The 12,952-nt window shown below is 40.8% G+C and overlaps 1 protein-coding gene across 2 annotated transcripts in view; it reads right to left on the bottom strand.

Moving 5' to 3' along the window:
- Window positions 1-12,952, bottom strand: part of LOC136614669 (keratin-associated protein 10-2-like) — a 44,330-nt gene that overhangs the window by 26,887 nt on the left and 4,491 nt on the right. For both annotated transcript variants that reach the window (XM_066594128.1, XM_066594127.1), the window contains exon 3: window positions 12,217-12,336. In XM_066594128.1, coding sequence (XP_066450225.1) covers window positions 12,217-12,336 — 120 coding nt within the window. The remainder of the gene's footprint in view (window positions 1-12,216; window positions 12,337-12,952) is intronic.

Below are 12,952 nucleotides of genomic sequence, written 5' to 3' on the forward strand. Positions count from 1 at the left end.
CGCACCTTAAGGTGTATAGGTTTCTATGGTTACCTCACCGGTGATTAGTCACCCATGGGTTCTGGACATAGGAAAAAAAAAACTCTATGCGGCCCGCTCCCAGCGGTGAAGGGCCGTGTAGTATGATATAATAAAACAGAAGATTTTTAGGTAGAAACAAATCCTAAAGAGATCTTTACCCCTAAGCATACTTTGGATTGTATATAGATAGTAAACTCGGGAACTTTTATATCTGTGATTTTGATCTATATAAAATATAATAATAAACACATAGATGATTCTACTTGACACATTTAGCAGACAAAAAACATGCATATATATATATGCACTCATAAAACTTCCCTACAAAAATACTAAAATAAAAAAGGGGGGGAGGGGGAGGGAGGGGGAAGTGGGGCGGAAGAAAGGGGGGGGGGGAGGGGAATTGGGGCGGAGGGGGAGGGGGGGAAGAGAGGGAGAAAAACCTATAAAATGCCAGCTGTAAAATAAATATATGCATACATTGATAAGGGGTTATAGCATATGTGTACACATATTCGTGCCAGAAATACATACATGAACATAAACATGAAAATGCATAAATATACACCCGCTAAATGGTATAAAATCTCTCATAATATAGTTTGAATAAAATTATTAAAATTTCTCTAGAGCTTCATTTAAGCCATGGGGAATGAGTGAACCCAATTTAAAGATCCAAAACATCTCTTTTATCCTTAGACAATTAACTGATTTCACCGATATTTTCTCCAATGGAGTAACTTTTAACAATGAGGAGTCACACTTATGAGAAATACTATAGTGTCTAGAGACACTGTGTTTCATAAAACCTTTTTTAATATTGCTCTTATGTTGAGAGATTCTAGAACTGAGACAGTTAGTTGTCCTTCCTACATACTTTTTGCCGCAGGGGCATTCAAGTAGATATATAACATACCTAGACCTACATGTTAGATGTTGTTTTATGGGTATTTTCTCATCATCTTTACTTTTTATTTCTGTAGTACCATGAGATATGTGTATACAGCTTTTACATTGTTTTTTACCACATTTGAAAGCCCCTGCTTTCCCTTTAAGGTCAGATTTGAAAGCCCCTGCTTTCCCTTTAAGGTCAGACTTATCCTCCATGTATAGTCTCTTTTCTTTTTTTGGGCATGATGGTGCCAGGAGGTTTTTGAAGGTTTTATTTTTTCTAAAAATACATACTGGTTGTGTACTCAGACTGTTACCCAAGAAGGGATCATTTTTGAGGAGAGCCCAATGCTTTCGAATAATACTCCTTATCCTATTATGATGGATGCTGTATTTCGTAATGAAGGCAGTCTTTGGTCTCATATCTTTATTGTTTTCTTTATCTTTACTACTATTGATATTAATATCTCCATTGATACTTTTATCGTTTTTTCTTTTTTGATGTTCCTATTTGAATCCCTCGTTTGTACTTCCGAGATCACCCTTTTGTACGCTCCCTCAATAACTTTTTTGGGGTATCTCTTTTCTTCAAACCGTTTTTTAATAATCTGGGCTTGTTGTTCAAAGTCTACAGGGTCAGAACAATTCCTCTGTATCCTTTTTAACTGCCCATATGGTACATTGGTTTTCCATTGCTTCAAATGGCAACTTGAAAACTCAAGGTAACTATCAGTGTCAACTTTTTTAAAAAACGTTTTGGTGGTGACCTTATGTTCATTTCCAGATATCTCTAGATCTAGGAATACTACTTTTTGTTTATCTATAGTGTCTGTAAACCTCAGATTACAATTATTACAATTGAGGGTCATAATAAACTCCTTCAAAGAATCCATACCACCATCCCAAATAATAAGAATATCGTCAATGTACCTTTTGTACATGACGATTCTGGTATCCATGAATCTATCCCTTTCAAATATGGCCATAAACAAGTTGGCGAAACTTGGCGCACATTTCGTGCCCATAGCCGTCCCTCGGATCTGTTTGTAAAATTCTCCATTGTATGAAAAGTAATTATGACTGAGAATAAATGCAATGGCTTCTACAACGAATTGTCTCTGTTGTGGGGGCATAAGTGGATCTTCTTGGAGAATGGTATTGATGGCTTCTAGTCCCTGGTGATGGGAAATGTTAGTATACAAAGCCTCCACATCTAGTGTACACCATAGATATGTGTCTTGCCAATCTTGTGTCTTTAATGTCTCTAATAGGTGACCTGTGTCCTTAATGTAGGATGGAAGAGATTTAACATATCCTTGTAAAAGAGCATCAACATATTCTGAGAGATGATTTGTGATGGCGCTCATGCCTGCTATAATGGGGCGTCCAGGGGGGAGTATAATGCTTTTGTGCATTTTTGGTATATGGTAGAAGTAAGGAGTTTCAAATGTGATATTCGTAATGTACTTATATTCTACTTTAGACAGACAGTTTTTTTCTAAAGCTGCTTTTACCATACCAAAATACGCGGTTTTTATATCGTTAATGGGATCCTCTTTCAGTTTCACATAATAGGTTTTATCACTAAGTATACGTAACGCCTCCTCGTGATAGTATGCATAATTCATGAGTACAATACTACCCCCTTTGTCCGCTTGTCGAATCACTATTTCTTTTTCCTTTATTAACTCATTCAAAGTTTCCTTTTGCTGGAAGGTCAAATTAGATTTTTTCTTTTTCATTGTAATGTATTGGAGGATTTTAATAAGATGTGTAAGAAAGAAAAACAGGAAAAAATGAAAAAGACAACTTGTTTATGGCCATATTTGAAAGGGGTAGATTCATGGATACCAGAATCGTCATGTACAAAAGGTACATTGACGATATTCTTATTATTTGGGATGGTGGTATGGATTCTTTGAAGGAGTTTATTCTGACCCTCAATTGTAATAATTGTAATCTGAGGTTTACAGACACTATAGATAAACAAAAAGTAGTATTCCTAGATCTAGAGATATCTGGAAATGAACATAAGGTCACCACCAAAACGTTTTTTAAAAAAGTTGACACTGATAGTTACCTTGAGTTTTCAAGTTGCCATTTGAAGCAATGGAAAACCAATGTACCATATGGGCAGTTAAAAAGGATACAGAGGAATTGTTCTGACCCTGTAGACTTTGAACAACAAGCCCAGATTATTAAAAAACGGTTTGAAGAAAAGAGATACCCCAAAAAAGTTATTGAGGGAGCGTACAAAAGGGTGATCTCGGAAGTACAAACGAGGGATTCAAATAGGAACATCAAAAAAAGAAAAAACGATAAAAGTATCCATGGAGATATTAATATCAATAGTAGTAAAGATAAAGAAAACAATAAAGATATGAGACCAAAGACTGCCTTCATTACGAAATACAGCATCCATCATAATAGGATAAGGAGTATTATTCGAAAGCATTGGGCTCTCCTCAAAAATGATCCCTTCTTGGGTAACAGTCTGAGTACACAACCAGTATGTATTTTTAGAAAAAATAAAACCTTCAAAAACCTCCTGGCACCATCATGCCCAAAAAAAGAAAAGAGACTGTACATGGAGGATAAGTCTGACCTTAAAGGGAAAGCAGGGGCTTTCAAATCTGACCTTAAAGGGAAAGCAGGGGCTTTCAAATGTGGTAAAAAACGATGTAAAAGCTGTATACACATATCTCATGGTACTACAGAAATAAAAAGTAAAGATGATGAGAAAATACCCATAAAACAACATCTAACATGTAGGTCTAGGTATGTTATATATCTACTTGAATGCCCCTGCGGCAAAAAGTATGTAGGAAGGACAACTAACTGTCTCAGTTCTAGAATCTCTCAACATAAGAGCAATATTAAAAAAGGTTTTATGAAACACAGTGTCTCTAGACACTATAGTATTTCTCATAATTGTGACTCCTCATTGTTAAAAGTTACTCCATTGGAGAAAATATCGGTGAAATCAGTTAATTGTCTAAGGATAAAAGAGATGTTTTGGATCTTTAAATTGGGTTCACTCATTCCCCATGGCTTAAATGAAGCTCTAGAGAAATTTTAATAATTTTATTCAAACTATATTATGAGAGATTTTATACCATTTAGCGGGTGTATATTTATGCATTTTCATGTTTATGTTCATGTATGTATTTCTGGCACGAATATGTGTACACATATGCTATAACCCCTTATCAATGTATGCATATATTTATTTTACAGCTGGCATTTTATAGGTTTTTCTCCCTCTCTTTCCCCCCCCTCCCCCCCTTTCTTCCGCCCCAATTCCCCTCTCCCCCCCTCCCCCCTCCCCCCTCCCCTCTCCCCCCCCCTTCTTCCGCCCCACTTCCCCCTCCCTCCCCCTCCCCCCTTTTTTATTTTAGTATTTTTGTAGGGAAGTTTTATGAGTGCATATATATATATATGCATGTTTTTTGTCTGCTAAATGTGTCAAGTAGAATCATCTATGTGTTTATTATTATATTTTATATAGATCAAAATCACAGATATAAAAGTTCCCGAGTTTACTATCTATATACAATCCAAAGTATGCTTAGGGGTAAAGATCTCTTTAGGATTTGTTTCTACCTAAAAATCTTCTGTTTTATTATATCATACTACACGGCCCTTCACCGCTGGGAGCGGGCCGCATAGAGTTTTTTTTTTTTTCTATGTCCAGAACCCATGGGTGACTAATCACCGGTGAGGTAACCATAGAAACCTATACACCTTAAGGTGTGGTCACATGTTGAGGACGTTAAAACGTCATTACATCATACATCCGGACCGAGGTCCGTAGGCTAGAGAGCCTACGTATATCCTCTGGATGGTAGTCATGACGCTTTAGGCGTCATGACGTCTTACGTAGCGGCCGCAACCCGGAAGTCCTACGGACTATGCCGGGATGCAAGTTCAGCGCGCATTTCCACAAGGACACGCCAGAGGAAACAGGTGGATGCAGTAGGATTGGTCAATGTTTTAATGTAAGTGTTTAACTTCAGATATATATGGCTTTATGTGAGTGTTCATATTTATGCTTGAGAAAGTCGCAATTAGTGGCGACGAAACGCGTTGCATATTTGCATAATTTGCTATTGGCATATTTTTTGCCATTGTTTTATCTATTGTTTGAATAAATTTAGCAGGGATTTCCTGCATTTACATTTTAATATGAATGGTCCTTTGGAGCGCCTAAGATATTTTCGTATATCATTCTGGACTTATTATTAACAAACAAACTCGACCGAATAATGGGGGTGCAGGTTGAGGGACACTTGGGAAATAGTGACCACAACATAATTAATTTCCAACAGTCATTCAATAAGAAATCTTATCAGAGACTGACAAAAAAACTAAACTTTAGTAAAGCAAACTTTGATCAGCTAAGAACTACTATCGGTAACATTAACTGAGACAACATCCTCAAAAAAACAGTACAGAAAACAAATGGCTTAAAAACATTCTAATTGCCTCATGTGAGCAGTCCATACCCTTTAAAAACAAAACAACTACAAATAGAGGGAAATCAATGTGGCTCGACAAGATTGTAATGGGGCAATAAATGAAGAAAAGATCAAAATTGCTAAGAAGTGTTAGGTGCTCTGTTCAAACACAATCCTCTTGCAGTTTCCTTGCTACCTTGCTTTCTACTCGTGTTCTGTGCCCTCCGTTCATGTATCCAGCTGTCTGTTATCCTCGTGAGTCTGCTTCTCTGTTTATCCTTGTCAGCCTGTACCTCCTTTGTTCCTGTACACCCCAGTATTGTTCTGTCATTTGTTTTATAGCTGTTCTGTCCCATCAGGGTCAGTCAGCACCTAGAAGAAGACCATGGAATCGTCCTTATCGGGATGAGTGTTCTGCTTATAGGCAGGGGTTTCCCTCTCCTGGCTATTAGATCAAGGGCTTGAGGGCTCATAGATCTCAAGCATCCAATAATGACAGCTGGCTTTGCCCCTTGAACACATGCATTTCTCCAGATTCTTTGGATTATATGTATTATTCATTGTGGGATATTTAAAGTCCTCACAAATTTACATTGTGGAATAATTTTATTGTACAGATTGCGATTGTTCTCAGTTGTAGATGTGATACCTTGTAAAGGCTAACAAAAAGATGATGTTACAGCAAGCTTTCTACCGACTCTTATTGTTAGCCATTGAAAGCCTTAAGGCCGTTCACACCCAGGAAATTGCTGAGTCCCTACAGTCCTCTTTGTCCCCTATCTCCCTCCTCTTCTGCCCCGGCCTGGCTGCCGCTCACAACAACACCGCTCTCAAATATGCCCTGGATGAAGCGGCACCCCCCCATGACCCAAGCTATCCGATGTAGAATGTGGCAGCCCTGGCTCACACCTTAAACATGTTTCATCCGACTTTGCTTTAGAAGTGCTGAACGGCTGTGGAGGAAGTCACAAATGTCTGCAGACTTTCTCCACTACAAATTCATACTCAGAACCTACAAACTCGCCCTCCACCATGCCAAACAAGTCTACTTCACCTCCCTAGTCTCCTCACTATCGCATAACCCTAAACGGCTCTTTGATACTTTTCACTCCCTTCTCAGCCCAAAACCGCAGCCCCCAGTGATGGATCTCAGTGCTGAAGAGCTGGCTGCCTACTTAAAAAAAAAAAATTGATGATATCCGTCAGGAAATAACTTCCAAATCCCAGACTAGCCCTGACCCTAGTCTTGTCAGCATGGCAGCTGACTCCTACTCACTGTCTGTACTCAGACCAACGACAGAGGAAGAAGTCTCCAAATTGCTTTCCTCTGCTCGCCCCACCACCTGAGCTAGCGACCCTCTGCTCTCACACCTCCTCCGATCCCTCTCCCCAGTGGTCATCTCCCATCTCACCACTATATTCAACCTCTCTCTGACCTCTGACATCTTTCCCTCTTCTTTCAAACACGCCATCATATCCCCACTGCTTAAGAAGCCGACTCTTGACGCGACTGATGCTGCCAACTAACAACCCATCTCTAATCTTCCCTTCATCTCCAAACTACTAGAGTGCCTAGTTTACTCCCGCCTTGTAAGCTATCTATCAGAGAACTCTCTCCTAGACCCCCTACAGTCTGGCTTCCGACCCCAACACTCATCAGAAACTGTCCTTACAAGGGTATTAAAGGACCTCCTGACAGCCAAATCGAGGGGCGATTACTCCCTACTGATCCTCCTCGACCTCTCCGCAGCATTCAACACTGTTGACCACAAACTCCTCCTCAATATGCTTCACTCGATCGGCCTAAAGGACACTGCTCTCTCCTGGTTTTCCTCCTACCTATCTGACCGCTCATTCAGCCTCTCCTTTGCTGGCTCAACCCCCCCTCCTCTTCTCCTTGCTGTTGGGGTCCCCCAGGGCTCGGTCCTCACTCCCCTCCTTTTCTCCATCTACACAGCCCCTATTGACAAACAATCAGGAGTTTTGGCATCCAATACCACCTCTACGCTGATGACACCCAGTTATATACCTCTTGCCGTGACATCTCTGCACCTTTTCAAAACATCACCGACTGCCTGTCCGCTGTCTCTAACACTATGTCCTCTCTCTACCTAAAACTAAACCTTTCTAAAACTGACCTACTGGTATTTCCACCTTCCACTAACCGACCTCATCCAGACATCTCCATCTCAGTGTGTGCCGCCACCATAACTCCCAGACAGAACGCCCGCTGCCTTGGGGTCATATTTGAAGACTGAGGGGTACAGCAGCACTCACCAACCATATAGGGGGACCCTTCCAAAGGAAATAGCTGCTCGCCTGAAAAAGGGATTGAATCCACAAAAATCCCAATGTGTCAAGTCCAAAAAGAAGCAGGGTCAGGCAGCAGGTTAGGTGCTTAAAGATTTTAATGCATAAGCATCAGTTATAAACACCTCATAGCCATAAAAATAGCGACGTTTCGACCCTATACAAAACGAGTCTTTGTCAAGCCTACCTCGTTACTGATAGGCCTCCCTTGCACCAGACTCTACCTTCTCCAATCCATTCTGAATGCAGCAGCCAGGTTCATCTTCCTGTCCAGCCGCTACTCGGACGCCTCTGCCCTGTGCCAGTCACTGCACTGGCTGCCCGTTAAATACAGAATTCAATTTAAACTCGCTACCTTTATCCATAAAGCCCTCCACAGAGCAGCACCGCCCTATATTGCCTCCCTCATCTAAATCCATCACCTAGCCCGGGCTCTCCATTCTGCTAATGAAACTAGACCGCACCCCCTTTTAATTCGAACTTCTCATTCCCGCCTCCAAGACTTCTCCAGAGCAGCACCAGACCGCTGGTACACACTACCAAAGGATAATGGGGCAATCCAGGAGTCAGGCGTGCTCTAAAAACGCACCTCTTCAGGGAGGCATACCGCATTCCCTAAACAAACTCCTCTGTACGCCGCCCGATAACATGCTCCCTGACCTACTGACTGCAATCCTTGCCAGCCACCATCAACTGCCCTTGCAGTTATACCGATGTCTGACCATTGTCTATGTGTACAGTTAGGGCCAGAAATATTTGGACAGTGACACAAGTTTTGTTATTTTAGCTGTTTACAAAAACATGTTCAGAAATACAATTATATATATAATATGGGCTGAAAGTGCACACTCCCAGCTGCAATATGAGAGTTTCCACATCCAAATCGGAGAAAGGGTTTAGGAATCATAGCTCTGTAATGCATAGCCTCCTCTTTTTCAAGGGACCAAAAGTAATTGGACAATGGACTCTAAGGGCTGCAATTAACTCAGAAGGCGTCTCCCTCGTTAACCTGTAATCAATTAAGTAGTTAAAAGGTCTGGGGTTGATTCCAGGTGTGTGGTTTTGGATTTGGAAGCTGTTGCTGTGACCAGACAACATGCGGTCAAAGGAACTCTCAATTGAGGTGAAGCAGAACATCCTGAGGCTGAAAAAAAAGAAAAAATCCATCAGAGAGATAGCAGACATGCTTGGAGTAGCAAAATCAACAGTCGGGTACATTCTGAGAAAAAACGAATTCACTGGTGAGCTTGGGAACTCAAAAAGGCCTGGGCGTCCACGGAAGACAACAGTGGTGGATGATCGCCGCATACTTTCTTTGGTGAAGAAGAACCTGTTCACAACATCAACTGAAGTCCAGAACACTCTCAGGGAAGTAGGTGTATCTGTCTCTAAGTCAACAGTAAAGAGAAGACTCCATGAAAGTAAATACAAAGGGTTCACATCTAGATGCAAACCATTAATCAATTCCAAAAATAGACAGGCCAGAGTTAAATTTGCCGAAAAACACCTCAAGAAGCCAGCCCAGTTCTGGAAAAGTATTCTATGGACAGATGAGACAAAGATCAACCTGTACCAGAATGATGGGAAGAAAATAGTTTGGAGAAGAAAGGGAACGGCACATGATCCAAGGCACACCACATCCTCTGTAAAACATGGTGGAGGCAACGTGATGGCATGGGCATGCATGGCTTTCAATGGCACTGGGTCACTTGTGTTTATTGATGACATAACAGCAGACAAGAGTAGCCGGATGAATTCTGAAGTGTACCAGGATATACTTTCAGCCCAGATTCAGCCAAATGCTGCAAAGTTGATCGGACGGCGCTTCACAGTACAGATGGACAATGACCCCAAGCATACAGCCAAAGCTACCCAGGAGTTCATGAGTGCAAAAAAGTGGAACATTCTGCAATGGCCAAGTCAATCACCAGATCTTAACCCAATTGAGCATGCATTTCACTTGCTCAAATCCAGACTTCAGACGGAAAGACCCACAAACAAGCAAGACCTGAAGGCTGCGGCTGTAAAGGCCTGGCAAAGCATTAAGAAGGAGGAAACCCAGTGTTTGGTGATGTCCATGGATTCCAGACTTAAGGCAGTGATTGCCTCCAAAGGACTCGCAACAAAATATTGAAAAAAAAAATATTTTGTTTGGGTTATGTTTATTTGTCCAATTACTTTTGGGCTCCTAAAATGTGGAGTGTTTGTAAAGAAATGTGTACAATTCCTACATTTTCTATCAGATATTTTTGTTCAACCCTTTAAATTAAACGTTACAATCTGCACTTGAATTCTGTTGTAGAGGCTTCATTTCAAATCCAATGCGGTGGCATGCAGAGCCCAACTCGCGAAAATTGTGTTACTGTCCAAATATTTCTGGCCCTAACTGTATAGCAGCCCTCACATTCCACCTCACCATATGGTGCACATCTCCAGCCCCTTTACCTTCTGTATCACTCCATTACTTGTAGTATGTAAGCTTATTGGAGCAGGACCCTCAACCCTATTGTTTCCATCAACTGATTACTATGTAACCGTAGTTCTGTAATGTTTGTAGTTTTGTCTTTCTGTATTCCCCCTGTCTATGTAAGCACTGTGGAATATGTTGGCGCTATACAAATAAAGATTATTATTAATAAAATATATTATCTATAAGATTACTTGGTTTATTTTGTTCTTCTTAGGGTCCTTTCAGATTTATAGATTACCATGTGAGTGAGTGAACAAACGAGTGATGTCATCGCTAGCTCATTCGTGCAACCTGTTTAGACAGACAATTATACAAGAATCATTCAAAACCGTTCAGCCTCTCACATTCCTTGTTTATACGAATAGAAAAAAAGGGAATCAAGGAGAGCGCCATACACATACAAAACAATTAAAAGTCATGGTGGAGTCAAAACAAACGAAACAGCAGCAAAAAAGGACTCACCCGGTGCTTGACGAGTCACCACTCAGGTGACAACGTCAGCACCAAAGATCCAGGAAAGCACGCAACAATACAATGATTTTTATCCAGGGATTATCGAGATCCAGCAAGAAGGAAAGCTGCAGGGCAAACTGAAAACCCGTTCTTCGTAAAAAGGTTGGGTATACAGAAATACTTGTAAAAACAGAAAAAAGTTGTCACTGCCCTTCTTAGATAAATACCCCTAGTAGTAGACACAAAAAACCTCGATCATGGATAAAGAGGTTTTTATTTCATAAAAAGAGAGGAATAACACACCTCTTAATAAACAAAAAAACAGACAATAACACTAATAGCAGTAATCATGCAATGCGTTTCGGCGCAGTGCAGCGCCTTTGTCAAGCATAAAACATAACCAACTAACACCACCATATATAGCAAATAAATGATGAATAAACAAGATCCATACTGTTTCAAAGGAGGAGGGGAGAAGGAGGGAATCATGTCCGTTCCGGTGTAAGGCGCCATCTTTGGTGCCTAATTATGACGTGCCCCTAATGAGCTCGTCATCATCATACTCCGGGATTTTTTCAGCGTCTTCCTGAACTCGTCACAGTGCTTACGATAAGCGTCGCTCCTGTGTGGAATGGAACGCAGCGGTGCGCTTCAAAAGAGCGTGACACATGATGGCAATCCATCATGTGATGTGTCTATTGAAGGAGAACTCACCACCTCCCATGGTAACCTGTTCAACTCATTGATCACCCTCAATGTCAGAAAGTTTTTTCTAATATCTAATTTGTGTCTCCTCCCTTTCAGTTTCATCCCATTGCTTCTAGTCTTTCCTTCTGCAAATGAGAATAGGGCTGATCCCTCTGCACTGTGTCAGCCCTGCAGATATTTGTAGATAGCTATTAAGTCTCCTCTCAGCCTTCTTTTTTGCAAGCTAAACATTCCCAAATCCTTTAACCATTCTTCATAGGACATGATTTGCAGACCGTTCACCATCTTGGTAACTCTTCTCTAAACTTGCTCCAGTTTGTCTATATCGTTTTTAAAGTGAGGTGCCTAGAACTACACACAGTATTCTAGATGAGGTCTGACTAAGGAAGAGTAGAGGGGGATAATGACCTCATATGATCTAGACTCTATGCTTCTCTTAATGCATTCTAGAATTGTGTTTGCCTTTCTGGCTGCTGCATCACATTGTTGATTCATGTTCAGTCTATGATCTATTAGTATACCCAAGTCTTTTTTAACACGTGCTGTTGCTTAGCTCAGTTCCTTGCATTCTGTATGTGCTTTCTGCATTTTTCTTGCCCAAATGTAGGACTTTGCATTTCTCCTTGTTACAAGAGAAGATGCTCCAGGATTTTTATTTTATGGGCATTGTAAATAGTTACTTAGACCTGTCTGGAGATGCAAATACACAATGCTAAATCCATGTGTGTGTGCAAGAAATTCCGCAGCAGAATTCCAAAGCACAGCCTCAATATTCTAAGGAGGATTAGAATGTTAAATCTATGTGGATAAATCTATGTAGATCTAACAGTTTATGGACCTTGTGAATGAGACCTTATACTGTATGTGGAGGACAAACCAGTACAATGGCTGGATGCAGGTACTCACCGGGCCGAGACATTTCTGACCTTCCAGCTTTGGTACACATGTGGCCAATTCCGTAGGTTTGGAAATCTTGCAACACCCGCTGTTACATTCATCACTGGAATAACATTTATTTCCATTGTTCTTAACGTGAAACAGGAAATAAAAGTTTAGTAAATTTGTTTATAAGGCCTGTTTCACATAGGCGACAAAATTGCACGATTTTCTCGCTATGCGCCAGTGCTACAAATTGCATGTATGTGAAGCCCATGCTTTCTTATGGGTTCCTTCACATTAATAATGTTTTTTAGCAAGCAACATTGCAAAACAAAACAAACAAAAAACAAACAAACAAACAAACAAAAAAATCGCAGTTTGCAAGAAATACTGTTCAACTTGTGATGTTTTGTAGTCCATGTTTCCCTATGGAGCCTTCCTCTCTGTTGCATCGCACAAAAATGCAGTTTTCAGGCCATGCGATGCAACTTTTACAGTAGAAAATCCTACTGTTAAAGTCCTAAAATAAGCCCTAGTTGCATTAAAAAAATCAGCCAATCAGTGATAGCGCTTCCTGGAGGCAGGGTTTTTTGAGATCCCTATCCAGGAAGAAGTACCCGAAGATAAGTACGAGGGTCTGGGAAGAATATCCGTTGGAGCTGACAGCACTTGTTAGGTGATGTATTTGGGTTTTTTTATGCAGCTAGGGCTCATTTTCAGGGAAGAGCTTATATTTCAAGCCCCTTTCCTCCCCTCAAAAATC

The sequence above is a fragment of the Eleutherodactylus coqui genome, chromosome 1 (assembly GCF_035609145.1).
Source record: "Eleutherodactylus coqui strain aEleCoq1 chromosome 1, aEleCoq1.hap1, whole genome shotgun sequence".
NCBI lineage: Eukaryota > Metazoa > Chordata > Amphibia > Anura > Eleutherodactylidae > Eleutherodactylus > Eleutherodactylus coqui.